General features: G+C 41.5%; 2 protein-coding genes across 2 annotated transcripts; both read left to right on the forward strand.

Annotated features, from left to right (window-relative positions):
• The first annotated feature begins 4,704 nt into the window (after nt 1-4,704).
• cenpk (centromere protein K) lies at nt 4,705-8,156 on the forward strand. The gene is made up of 11 exons (XM_084196042.1): nt 4,705-4,824; nt 5,391-5,417; nt 5,508-5,645; nt 5,756-5,812; nt 5,926-5,989; nt 6,110-6,156; nt 6,373-6,455; nt 6,567-6,665; nt 6,912-7,047; nt 7,244-7,297; nt 7,608-8,156. Exons 1-11 carry the CDS (start codon nt 4,822-4,824, stop codon nt 7,761-7,763), a joined length of 864 nt encoding a protein of 287 aa, XP_084052168.1. The 5' UTR covers nt 4,705-4,821; the 3' UTR covers nt 7,764-8,156.
• A 345-nt stretch (nt 8,157-8,501) lies between these two features.
• Nucleotides 8,502-12,185, forward strand: LOC311121583 (stromal membrane-associated protein 1-like; the record flags this gene model as incomplete). The annotated part of the gene is made up of 7 exons (XM_084196044.1): nt 8,502-8,772; nt 9,340-9,473; nt 9,700-9,785; nt 9,949-10,024; nt 10,415-10,483; nt 11,650-11,725; nt 12,058-12,185. Coding segments are annotated over exons 1-7 (687 nt in total), but the record flags the coding sequence as incomplete, so codon positions are not given.
• Nucleotides 12,186-14,194: the final 2,009 nt, after the last annotated feature.

Here is a 14,194-nt window from a genome sequence, read left to right on the forward strand (position 1 = left end):
GGCTCTGTCGTAGCCGGCCGCGACTGGGAGACCCATGGGGCGGCGCACAATTGGCCCAGCGTCGTCCAGGGTAGGGGAGGGAATGGCCGGCAGGGATGTAGCTCAGTTGGTAGAGCATGCCATTTGCAACGCCAGGGTTGTGGGTTTGATTCCAGTATTAAAAATGTATGCACTCACTAACTGTAAGTCGCTCTGGATAAGAGCGTCTGCTAAATGACTAAAATGTAATGTAAATGTAACATTTCCTCTGAATAAGAGTAGGGAGCTAGTGATACCACTAGATGGGGGTATCGAACACCAATAACAGGCAATATACCAGTTACAGAAAACACTATAATAACAATTCTTCATTCATGCCTGATGGGTGGAGAGTTTTTAAATAGAACATCCACCTGCATTCTGTCTGGAGATGACTAAATTCAAGATTACCAACCCTACGTGAACGTTTTATCTGCTGTATAGCATGGAGGAGACAGGTTGACCGGCCTCTGAGAAATGACGTGCAATAGTGGATTTAGGTTAATTTCTCTCAGTCTACTGGTTTTGCCCACATATTGCATGGACAACAGATAAGGTACAGTGAGGGAAAAAAGTATTTGATCCCCTGCTGATTTTGTACGTTTGCCCACTGACAAAGAAATTATCAGTCTATAATTTTAATGGTAGGTTTACTTGAACAGTGAGAGACAGAATAACAACAAAAAAATCCAGAAAAACGCATGTCAAAAATGTTATAAATTTATTTGCATTTTAATGAGGGAAATAAGTATTTGACCCCCTCTCAATCAGAAAGATTTCTGGCTCCCAGGTGTCTTTTATACAGGTAACGAGCTGAGATTAGGAGCACACACTTAAAGGCAGTGCTCCTAATCTCAGCTTGTTACCTGTATAAAATACACCTGTCCACAGAAGCAATCAATCAGATTCCAAACTCTTCACCATGGCCAAGACCAAAGAGCTCTCCAAGGATGTCAGGGACAAGATTGTAGACCTACACAAGGCTGGAATGGGCTACAAGACCATCGCCAAGCAGCTTGGTGAGAAGGTGACAACAGTTGCTGCGATTATTCGCAAATGGAAGAAACACAAAATAACTGTCCATCTCCCTCGGCCTGGGGCTCCATGCAAGATCTCACCTCGTGGAGTTGCAATGATCATGAGAACGGTGAGGAATCAGCCCAGAACTACACTGGAGGATCTTGTCAATGATCTCAAGGCAGCTGGTGCCATAGTCACCAAGAAAACAATTGGTAACACACTACACCATGAAGGACTGAAATCCTGCAGCGCCCGCAAGGTCCCCCTGCTCAAGAAAGCACATATACAGGCCCGTCTGAAGTTTGCCAATGAACATCTGAATGATTCAGAGGAGAACTGGGTGAAAGTGTTGTGGTCAGATGAGACCAAAATCGAGCTCTTTGGCATCAACTCAACTTGCCGTGTTTGGAGGAGGAGGAATGCTGCCTATGACCCCAAGAACACCATCCCCACCGTCAAACATGGAGGTGGAAACATTATGCTTTGGGGGTGTTTTTCTGCTAAGGGGACAGGACAACTTCACTGCATCAAAGGGACGATGGACGGGGCCATGTACCGTCAAATCTTGAGTGAGAACCTCCTTCCCTCAGCCAGGGCATTGAAAATGGGTCGTGGATGGGTATTCCAGCATGACAATGACCCAAAATACACGGTAAAGGCAACAAAGGAGTGGCTCAAGAAGAAGCACATTAGGGTCCTGGAGTGGCCTAGCCAGTCTCCAGACCTTAATCCCATAGACAATCTGTGGAGGGAGCTGAAGGTTCGAGTTGCCAAACGTCAGCCTCGAAACCTTAATAACTTGGAGAAGATCTGCAAAGAGGAGTGGGACAAAATCCCTCCTGAGATGTGTGCAAACCTGGTGGCCAACTACAAGAAACGTCTGACCTCTGTGATTGCCAACAAGGGTTTTGCCACCAAGTACTAAGTCATGTTTTGCAGAGGGGTCAAATACTTATTTCCCTCATTAAAATGCAAATCAATTCATAACATTTTTGACATGCGTTTTTCTGGATTTTTTTGTTGTTATTCTGTCTGTCACTGTTCAAATAAACCTACCATTAAAATTATTGACTGATAATTTCTTTGTCAGTGGGCAAACGTACAAAATCAGCAGGGGATCAAATACTTTTTTCCCTCACTGTACATGCACAACGTTAGAAGAGCTGCATGTGAGGAACTGTTTGATAGCGTACAGTGGCGATTTTAGCATGTAAATCTTGGTGGGGGAAAAAATAAATAAATTGGGGGATGCATGCCAGCAAAGCCACTACACAACACAACACTAAACAATACATTAATTGCATTATAACGGTGATAAACGGTGCCCACAAACTGTTAGGGCCTACATAAAGCTGTCCCAACAGCAGAGTCCCAACAGCAGTCCCAACACCCTACCACTGCTAGACCTGGCTATCAGCGGAGCCTTGTCTGGCAGCAAAGCAGTTCATTCAGCCTAATTTACTGCCTTTAAAAAAAACATAGCGGATATGACTGACTTGCGTAAACAAATGTGGTTTCTACTGACAATTGAGATGTACAAACTATGGCATAACGGGACGACAAGCAGATAAGAGGCAATCCGTAATTTCGATTAAGACATTAATGAGTGATCTAGGATGGACGTAGTCAATATAACTACTTGTTCAGCACTTTTGAAATGTACAGCGACAGAATTCAGAACATGGGCCGTTCTTACAGTGTTCTCCCTGTACACCAAGTCAGAACCGTAGGATAAATAAAGGGAGCATATAAGCAGACAATAAAAGCTCTTACAATATTCCATGAATACATTTCTCTAAAACAGGTTATAGGCTACATGTGCACCACCAAGTCAGAACAGTAGGCGAAATTAAGAGGGGAAAATAGACCAAATTATTAGGGTGAGGCACATGGGCTACTAACAGTTTACTACACAACATACACTTAGTATTACTTTCTTAGCTACAGTAGACATATCTCCCTGGCATATTACATCATTTACGCAGCAGCATACAATACATTTTTGGACTCACCTTGTTGTGCTGTGCTCAGTTGAACAGGAAGGTGGCGCTGCGGTCCTTCCTGGGCAAATTTTGTCATCAAACTTTGTCATCAAAGTCTGGCATTCTCGCGACTTATGGTGCTTTCAAGACAACTGGGAACTTTGAAAAAAAAAACAAGGTCGAATCATGATGATGTCAGTGATCTTCAGGTCGTAGCTCTAGAAAGAGGCCAGAGTTCCCGACTTACAATTCCGAGTTGGATGACCATTCGAAACCTATTTTGCCAGTCGGAGCTCGTTTTTTCCCGAGTTCCCAGTTGTCTTGAACTCACTGAAGTCAGATTTCCCAGTTCCGAGTTTTGAGCGGGGCAGAAATCATGCTGGATTGACAGCATAGCCAATGTTGAATGTTTTATAATTTTAAACTTGGAAAAGAGATCCTTAAACCCAGACTTGGACCACACATCCACTCCACTGAATTGCAGGCTAGTGATTGCTTTGCAATGCTTGCAGTTAGCCACTGATTCCTTCCAAACCACTCATTGTTGAATATGCGATTTCGAACTTATATAAAACGCATCGGTGCTCATCGGCCATTGGACATAGACATTACACAACAAGTTGGAAATCGCAAATTCAACAATGAGAGGTTTGGAAGGAATCAGTGGCTAACTGCAAGCATTGCAAAGCAATCACTAGCCTGCTATTCAGTGGAGTGGATGTGTGGTCCAAGTCTGGGTTTAAGGATCTATTTTCCAAGTTTAAAAGGATAAACATTCAACATTGGCCATGCTGTCAATCCAGCATGACTTCTGCAGCGCTCAAAACAACTGGAAACTCGGAACTGGGAAATCTCAGACTTCAGTGAGTTCAAGACAACTGGGAACTCTGAAAACAACGAACTCTGACTGTGATAATACGTTTTGAACGGTCATCCAACCCCGAATTGCAAGTCGGCCTCTTTCTAGAGCTCTGACCTGAATATCACTGACATCATCATGATTCGACCTTGTTTTTTCTGAGTTCCCTGTTGTCTTGAAAGCACCATAAATCCAGAGAGTGCCAGACATTGATGACAAAGTTTGATGACAAAGTTTGATGACAAAATTTGCCCACAAAGGTCCACCGCGCCACCTTCCTGTTCAAGTGAGCACAGCACAACAAGGTGAGTCCAAAAATGTATTGTATTCTGCTGCATAAATGATGTAATATGCCAGGGAGATATGTATACTGTAACTAAGAAAGTAATACTAAGTGTATGTTGTGTAGTAAGCTGTTAGTAGCCCATGTGCCTTACCCAGTAGCAATTTTAGCATGTAAATCTTGGTGGGGCAAAAAATAAATAATGTGGAATGCATGTCAGCAAAGCCACTACATAACACAACAGTAAACAATACATTAATTGCACTATAACGGAGACAAACGGTGCCCACAAACTGTTAGGGCCTACATAAAGCTGCTCTGGATAAGAGCGTCTGCTAAATGACTAAACTGTAACTGTAAACTGTCCCAACACCTTAACACTGGTACACCTAGCTATCAGCGGAGCCTTGTCTGGCAGCAAATGCGGGCTGCAGTTGCACACTTGCGCCGTTCTTATATAGATCAGTGAATTGCGCTGATATGCGTAGCACTACGCAGACCTAACGCTCTCAAACGAAGTACTTCCGCCCAGACGGTACGTCATCAATACTGGCGGTATTTTGAAAATGAACTAGCTAGCTAGTCGTGAAGTTGACAGCTGTATGATATAGTGAAATACTATACGTTTTAAGAAAATAAGCCAGCTAAATATTTCAAATATGGTAGGTGTACATGTTGTTTGACAAAGTGATAAACAGTCGATTTCCAATAGCTGCATTTTCTCCTATTTGTAACGTTAATGATATCACTTGTTTACAGTCGGTAATGCTATCTATTTCACTGCTAACCTTTGCTAGCTAACGTTCGTTTGCTTATTTTTGAGGTTTTGGTAGCTACCTAGCAGCTGTAATGTTTCTGCTAAGAGTACTTCCTGCTTTTACTGCTTTCGTGTAAAAAAAAAAATACTTTGTTTGTCTGAAATTTTCATTAGAATTGCTGAGGAAGCTGGCTATCTAATTTACTAAACTAGCTAACTTAATCTGATTTGCTAGTAAGACTTCAAGGTATTTTCGTAACTCACCAAAGTAAAGATGTTGGTAGAGTGCTGACGAACATTTCTCTGTATGCGCCTGGTGTAATTTTTCCAAAACATGAATAAACTACTTTTGAAAATGTTCCGCCAAACTCACTGGTCCACGCTATAGTGCAGATCCAACGCATGCGCGTGGACCAGAGCTAACTAGTTACCCACTTGTTGATAACAATATTGAGAATTTCTTGATTTCAGAGTTCCAACGAGGTACAACAGGAGAATGTAAGTACGGTAGCCCAATCTGAGCCTTTGTAAATTACAATAATTTATCCATTCAACATGCATGTCCTAATTCTGACATTTTTGTCTCAGGGACAGCCACTGGACACAGAGTCAGAGGTCCAGGATACTCCAGCACCACCTGCCATTCCTTTCTACACAGAGTGCTCGGAGGCTGCACAGGCAGAACTGTTGAATGAGTGTGAAGAGCAGTTTGCCCAGCTGCAGATGGTACTGGTTCTGATCTGTTTACAATGACAGCTTGGTTCTGCACAGACACCTTTGGATGATGTGATATTATTGTGTTAATGTTAAAATTGTATATTCTGTTTGTTTTTCAGCTTCAGAACGAGATCATTCTCGCAGAGCCAGACTCGGATGAAAACCCACAAGAACAGGTCAGAGATTGCCCTATTTCCCTATAGCTGAATGAAAGCATTAGTATGTGTGATGCATGTACTTTTTACATTATCTTGCCTTATCTGCTGCATATCTGTTATTTGTCCAACAGTCTGTGAATAGATTGACAGCTGTAGCAGCTGAGCTGAAGCAGTGGCAGACAATACAGCCAGAACGTGAGTGTCTGGTTTCTACTCGGAATATAATTCCTTTATAACTAATTGATTGTAAATATACTGTATGACTGAAACATAAGCATATGTAACATCAGAATGTGGTTTACTTTCTATCCATAGTGTTGTCCACAAATCCTGAGGTGTTACTCGCCGTTGGAGCAGAGGAGGTAAATTGACATGTGGATGTTGTCTTCCACAGTAGTAGTTACTGTTGGACATTTTTCAAAAATATCAATAATATATTTGTATGCAGTTACCTTTTAATATAGGTATTTCAGATATCAGCTATTTTACAGTTATACAAAGCCTTATGCTTATGAAAACTAACCATATTCATGTTCAACAAGTTTATTTAAAAAAACTATTATTTCCTACTTCCACAGTTACAGAAGCTGAATTCACAACTGGAGTTGGTCCTCTCCTGCTCACAAGCCAAGAGAGACACTCTGAGAGAGACTTTAAAAAGGTATTGTTTGAATGTGATTGTCTTTTAGATTGTTATTCTAAATCTCCAACCCTTTGAATGTTGATATGGAGACAGTAGATTTTACAGTATAGATCTGTGTTCCTGTTTCAGTGAACAGAAGTGGTTGGAGGAAAAGAAGGAAGTGTTGAGGGCAGGCACTGAACATGTGGTCAAACAGCGACTGGAAAACGAAAGGTTATCAGAACACAGGTACTTGACAACAACTGGGCCATGTTTGTTAGGGCACACTGTAAATTTAACATTTTACAATGGTAAAGAAAAACAAATGTTTTTTATTGGACAAGTTCAGATTGTACCTCCCCATTTCACTACATTTTGGAGTGTTTTCTTCGGTTTCCTGCCTATGAATATGACCCTGAATAATAGAAAATTACACATAAACCAACACATTGAAAACTATCCTGAGTTTAATATGGAAGTGCTGCTGTCGTTCAGTGTGTTGCAGGACACCAAGAAGAAGATCCAGAAGATGAAGGATTACCAGGACAGACTGATGGAGACCCTGGCAGATGTACTGGAGGAACACTTCCCACTTCCTACACAAGAGACCAACGCTAACAAGAAGAAAAAGGTGGTAGTCTAAGTGATGTATTATGTGGCACTGATGGAGGGGTTCCTCAATGGTCCCATATTGTTTTCTACAGTGGCATCTAGCCTCGTCTCAGATCTGTTTGTGCTGTGTAGCCAACCTTCATGTCTGTTGGGCAAGAGAGCACAAACAGATCTGGGACCAGCCTAGATGGCATGATTTTTGTGTCCATTTTCAGAACATTCCTCAAGAGCTGAACGAGAATCTAATTTCGCTCAATGAAATCCTGGAGGTAAGTCTCTGTTCGCATGCATTGTTTGTGTTTTATTATTCAACCCGGTGCTCTGTTTTAATTTTGTATTACTTTATTGCTACATGCTTGAGCCAGTAGCAGCTTTATAGTCTAGCTTTATATGACCATCTATATTTTACACTTACATTACACTCACATCTTTGTAATGTAGATCAACTTGATCACAGTACAACAAATGGCATAAAAACAACCCTACTCACCTCTTGCTCTAATTGAACAACAACATCAATTGTCATCTTAAACCCTTATCTTAATCTTAAACCTTATCTTCCATTGTTAAAATGTGCAGCTGCTGATGAACAAGACTTTGGAGACGCCTCACGATCCCTACATATTGATAGACGAGACGTTCTGGCCCCCGTACACAGAAATGCTGCTGCGCTACGGCATTGCACTGAGACACCCAGAGGACTGTTTCAAGATCCGCCTGGAAACCTTTTATTAACAGGAACTGGTCAGACATTTTGGATCCAGTTTGGTCAGCGTGTATAGCAGCCTGATCCCAGATGTTTATGTTGTCTTGCCATCTCATTGTCATGCCATCTACCATAAGTGTTGGTTATGCAGTACAAACAGATCTTGGACCAGGCTTGGTGTATAGTAATATCATGAGTATGTATTGAGATAGTGGCTTGATACGTCACTGGTTTATAGTGTTATTTCCTGTATGTTTCACAATACATTAACCTTTTGTATGTTTTTTTATATGTTAAAGATGGATGTTGCTCTCTCTGGCTACTGGAACACAATGTGATTATGCATACTTTGGATATGGGGAAACCTTAAATTGTTATTGTGTATATATTTCCATGTATCAATGTATGTCAGATTTGTTCTTAATAAAATGAAAAATCATAACAAAAAAGACAGACATTCGTTATTCACTGTAGCACTTTGTTCTAATCTGAAGAACAGAAAACAACATCTTGATACATCAGTACTTGATTCACAGCAGTCTATTTATAACTCAAGTACATAAGAACTTGTATCATATTTTTGCATATATCTACAGAAATTCTTAAGGAAAGAGAACCTGAACCTACAACACATTGAAAAATGCTTAAAATTCATTGTCAAGAAACCCTGACGTGCGTCAGCAGTTTACGTCATCTCCAGCATCCAATCCCGAGAGCCGTTTAAGCATGTTCACTCCCCTCCCAGGAGTTCGTGCATTCTTGTGGGCGGAGACGAAATTTCGGTTCCGGGTATTTTTTATACTTCTCTCGAAGGCGTCCATTTGTCTGATTATGGTCTTAAATCATAAAGTTCTACAAATTCACGAACGTTCAAGGTAGAAAACAGTTTTATTGAAAGAACAAACAGAATATCAGCAAAGATGACGACCCGATCAGAGAGAGAGAAGGCCCTGAAACTCAACGAGCAGCATCAGGCCATTCTGTCCAAAATGCTGAGAGAGGACGACAACAAATACTGCGCCGATTGTGAGGCGAAAGGTAACTATATAACACGATGTAAACTTCGTTAAATTATGTGTCATTTGATGTTACATTACTGTTCCAGTTTCAGTTATTCGTCTAGCCAGACTCAGACTGAGTTGTTAGCTAGCTATGCTATGCTAACTGTATGTAGCAGCTAGTCTGCTGACACCTTCCTTCCTCTTTAGCATTTAGCCGGTAGCAACTAGGCTAGCTAGCTTGCAAAGCTATGCTAGGTAGCATTTTGTCTCCCACCACACCCCATGATCCATACATGTAAATGCAAGTTTCTACACCTTTGCACCATGAAAGTCACCACTGGGAAACTATCCCTAAATGTCAAAACATGTCACTCTAAAATAATACACAGGGAAGACATGCCAATCTGAAGTCCTGTTGTGACACCTGCCCCACAGGTACAGACATGTTTTGATAAGTGAATCTTCCCTTACCTGGGTCGTGATCATTAGACACCTAACAGAAGAGAACGGACTGAAACCGGGAGGGACTACCTGAACTTGTTCTGTTGCAAAACATTTAGCTTCGATGTGCACTAACGAGTACGACGCTGTCTCTGCCTGCCAGGTCCAAGATGGGCATCATGGAACCTGGGAGTGTTTATCTGTATCCGATGTGCTGGCATCCACAGGAATCTTGGGGTACACATATCACGGGTAAAATCTGTCAACCTGGACCAATGGACAGTAGCACAAATACAGGTAACTAGCCAATGTCCAAGATTTATAATATTCATAAATTGGACATTTGGGATGTCATATATTGACCTATATTTATTGACACTGACACCTCTCTTTCTTGTATATCCTACTGGCCGAATACAAAGTTGCCTTATTAACCCATACTTATCATGTCCCTCCTGCTGTTTCACTATCCACCCTCCACCCCTCTTTCTCTCTATCTCTATCTCTCCCTCTTGTCTCACAGAGCATAGTAGATATGGGCAACTCCAAGTCCAGGCAGCTTTATGAGGCCAACCTTCCAGACAACTACAGAAGGCCCCAGACAGACCAGTATCCTTACAACCACACACACACACACACACACACAGTCTCTCTCTCTCACACACACACACACACACACACACACACTGTGGTTCCCAAAAAGCTTCCCATAACACAGATACTTAACCCTTTTATAATATTGCTAATTTTTTTCCTTAACCCCTGACCCCAGAGCAGTGGAGTTCTTCATCAGGGACAAGTATGAGAAGAAGAAATACTACAGCAAGAATGTGACCAATGGAGGCAGCGTATGTATCTCTGACACCACACTCAAAATGGCTTGCGGATAGTGCTAGAATGTGTAACACTGTCTTATTTGTATTTAGATTCTCCAAAGTGTTGCTTGTTATGTGTTAGGTTAAAGGGATACTTTGGGATTTTGGCAATGAGGCCCTTTATCTACTTCCCCAGAGTCAGATGAACTCTTGGATACCATATGTATGTCTCTGTGTCCAGTTGGAGGTAGTTTCACAAGCCAATGCTAGCATCTATTTCCACAGGTGGTTATGGTGCTGCTGGGTTACTGTTATTGTGGATATGGCCTAAACATTTTGGAACATTATTCAAACAAGATTAGGCCTATATCTCACTTCCTCCATTGCTTTTTTCTAATTTCCTCTTATGATGTTCCTATACAGCCAAAAGACAAGGAGACCAAGAGAGAGAAGGAAACTGATAGAGGAACCAAGCTGTCATATAATGCCAAGGTACGGTGGTTTTTGAATGGATACATATTTAGACTCCTTATAAGATATCTGTCTCAACCCAACCCATATTCCTTTTTCGGCAATCACACTGTACTCCCTGTTTGTCTCTTTTGAGCTTTGCAGTCAGCATTATAGATTTATTTTCATTACAACTGTTCCACTCATCATGACACTCCATTCTATAGCGGTCAGGTTTTAGTTGTTTAATGGGAGCAGACTTAAAGGGCAATTCCGCCACTTTTCAACCTCATATTCATTCTCCAGCACCACACCATTGTCTACATATGTGGAAATGGCAAATTTCTATGATTTGTGGTTAAAAAGATAATAAAAAATGCTTAGCTGTAACATTACAGGGTAGGATTAAAAGTAAGAAAACTGTGATTTTCAAGACTTGCAACATGTTTCTAGCCAGAGAGAGGGTATTTTCTTGCTCCCCATGTCACCAATCTCATAGTGTTTTTTTTTTTTTAATGTTTAAACTTTTTATTATGTCATCGGGTAGAACTTAGACTTTATCAATTTTTTTCTACAAAAAGTAGAAATGCGCCATTTTCACATTTGTTGACACTGGTATTGTGCTGGAGATAATGAAAATGAGGTTGAAAAGTGGTGGAGTTGCCCTTTAACAGTCTAGTATGGCAAACTGTATGGAAAACATGACTGTTAACAGGTCCGGCATTATACTAGTACTTAATATAACTATTTACAAATGTCCATGGTCACCATGTCCAGCAAATGGATTTGTTGTGGTGCATCTCACTGTGTAGTTACTTTGACGTGTTGATACATTGATGTCTTGGTGAAAAGTAGATCATCCTTGGGGTTAGGGTTAGAGTGCTGGGTGTCGAGCTCCCGGCATGTTTGTTCCTAGACAAAGCATTGAGCAATGCATTGAATGTGGTCAAGTAACCCAAGGCTGATGATGCAACTAACCTTTGACCTCTAAGAGGGCTTGACCTCTGAGGGTTTGAAATATCCCTCACATGTCTAATGAGAAGTAAACCTCAGGATCTTTGTTTCATTATGAACTAAATCTATGCTCAACCGAAGCCCTCCATATTTAGCCATTAGTCTGGAAAAAGCTTAACACGTTACTTCCAAGACTACATTATTATTTTTTCACAATCATTATGCCTTTTCTATTGGACTCCTCACCTCTGAAGAGTGAAGAGACCCGGCAAGCCCCCAAAGCCAGTCCTGTGAAGATTGCAGAACCTCCCGTCAACCTACTTGGCCTTGGTAAGACCAAACCAATCAGTTTTCCAGTCAACCAGGGTCGAATTCATTAGCAAATGGTCATATTCAGGGTTGTATTCATTAGCAAAATGTTTTGTGGCAGAAAAACGAAAATTAGAGTTTCATATTGGACAAGTTCAGGTAGTCCTTCCTGGTTTCAGCCCGTTTCCTTTCGTTTGGTGCCTATTGAATACGACCCTACTGACAGTAAACCAGTCAGTTATTCAGACATGCTGAGTCCTGAACAATACACATTCTTCTTATGTACATTTTGTCCTCCCCTGTATAACCTGTTTTAGACTTCTCTCAGTTTTTTTAACTCTCTCCCTCTCTAGATGCTCCAACAGCGGCCCCTGCTAACAATGGTATTGCTGCTAGCACAGCAAGCAGCGACTTGGATATCTTCGGCCCCATGGTGTCAAACCCCCTCCCTTCATCTAATGCTGCTGCTCAGTTCTCTCAGGTAACACAATCTGATGACCTCACTACTTCCCTGGTCCCTATGGACACCCAGCCCCACAAACATAAATACACATACTGAACCTCTACCTGTATATTTACAGTGAGGGAAAAAAGTATTTGATCCCCTGCTGATTTTGTACGTTTGCCCACTGATAAAGAAATGATCAGTCTATAATTTTAATGGTAGGTTTATTTGAACAGTGAGAGACAGAATAACAACAACAAAATCCAGAAAAACGCATGTCAAAAATTGTATAAATTGATTTGCATTTTAATGAGAGAAATAAGTATTTGACCCCCTCTCAATCAGAAAGATTTCTGGCTCCCAGGTGTCTTTTATACAGGTAAAGAGCTGAGATTAGGAGCATACTCTTAAAGGGAGTGCTCCTAATCTCAGTTTGTTACCTGTATAAAAGACACCTGTCCACAGAAGCAATCAATCAATCAGATTCCAAACTCTCCACCATGGCCAAGGCCAAAGAGCTCTCCAAGGATGTCAGGGACAATATTGTAGACCTGCACAAGGCTGGAATGGGCTACAAGACCATCGCCAAGCAGCTTGGTGAGAAGGTGACAACAGTTGGTGCGATTATTCGCAAATGGAAAAAACACAAAAGAACTGTCAATCTCCCTCGGCCTGGGGCTCCATGCAAGATCTCACCTCGTGGAGTTGCAATGATCATGAGAACGGTGAGGAATCAGCTCAGAACTACACGGGAGGATCTTGTCAATGATCTCAAGGCAGCTGGGACCATAGTCACCAAGAAAACAATTGGTAACACACTACGCCATGAAGGACTGAAATCCTGCAGCGCCCGCAAGGTCCCCCTGCTCAAGAAAGCACATATACAGGCCCGTCTGAAGTTTGCCAATGAACATCTGAATTATTCAGAGAAGAACTGGGTGAAAGTGTTGTGGTCAGATGAGACCAAAATCAAGCTCTTTGGCATCAACTCAACTTGCCGTGTTTGGAGGAGGAGGAATGCTGCCTATGACCCCAAGAACACCATCCCCACCGTCAAACATGGAGGTGGAAACATTATGCTTTGGGGGTGTTTTTCTGCTAAGGGGACAGGACAACTTCACTGCATCAAAGGGACGATGGACGGGGCCATGTACCGTCAAATCTTGAGTGAGAACCTCCTTCCCTCAGCCAGGGCATTGAAAATGGGTCGTGGATGGGTATTCCAGCATGACAATGACCCAAAATACACAGCCAAGGCAACAAAGGAGTGGCTCAAGAAGAAGCACATTAAGGTCCTGGAGTGGCCTAGCCAGTCTCCAGACCTTAATCCCATAGAAAATCTGTGGAGGGAGCTGAAGGTTCGAGTTGCCAAACATCAGCCTCGAAACCTTAATAACTTGGAGAAGATCTGCAAAGAGGAGTGGGACAAAATCCCTCCTGAGATGTGTGCAAACCTTGTGGCCAACTACAAGAAACGTCTGAACTCTGTGATTGCCAACAAGGGTTTTGCCACCAAGTACTAAGTCATGTTTTGCAGAGGGGTCAAATACTTATTTCCCTCATTGAAATGCAAATCAATTTATACCATTTTTGACATGCGTTTTTCTGGATTTTTTTGTTGTTATTCTGTCTCTCACTGTTCAAATAAACCTACCATTAAAATTATAGACTGGTCATGTCTTTGTCAGTGGGCAAACGTACAAAATCAGCAGGGGATCAAATACTTTTTTCCCTCACTGTACATGCACAACATATTACCTATATGTCTACATCTCAATGATGGCTCAGTTGATAGAGCATGTCGCTTGCACCGCCAAGGTTGTGCGTTCGTTTCCCATGGAGGACCAGTGGAAGAAAAAAATATATATACAGTTGAAGTCGGAAGTTTACATCTTAGCCAAATACATTTAAACTCAGTTTTTCACAATTCCTGACATTTAATCCTATTAAAAATTCCCTGTTTTAGGTCAGTTAAGATCACCACTTTATTTTAAGAATGTGACATTTCAGAATAATAGTAGAGTGATTTATTTCAGCTTTTATTT

The sequence above is a fragment of the Coregonus lavaretus genome (genome assembly GCF_964263955.1).
Source record: "Coregonus lavaretus genome assembly, contig: HAP1_SCAFFOLD_4332, whole genome shotgun sequence".
Taxonomy (NCBI): Eukaryota; Metazoa; Chordata; class Actinopteri; order Salmoniformes; family Salmonidae; genus Coregonus; species Coregonus lavaretus.

Excerpts from the sequence above, each read along its gene's own strand:
- cenpk (XM_084196042.1), top strand. Across the intron at positions 5,646-5,755 it reads AGTTTGCCCAGCTGCAGATG|CTTCAGAACGAGATCATTCT; the intron begins GTACTGGTTCTG and ends TTTGTTTTTCAG. Across the intron at positions 6,456-6,566 it reads CTGAGAGAGACTTTAAAAAG|TGAACAGAAGTGGTTGGAGG; the intron begins GTATTGTTTGAA and ends TTCCTGTTTCAG.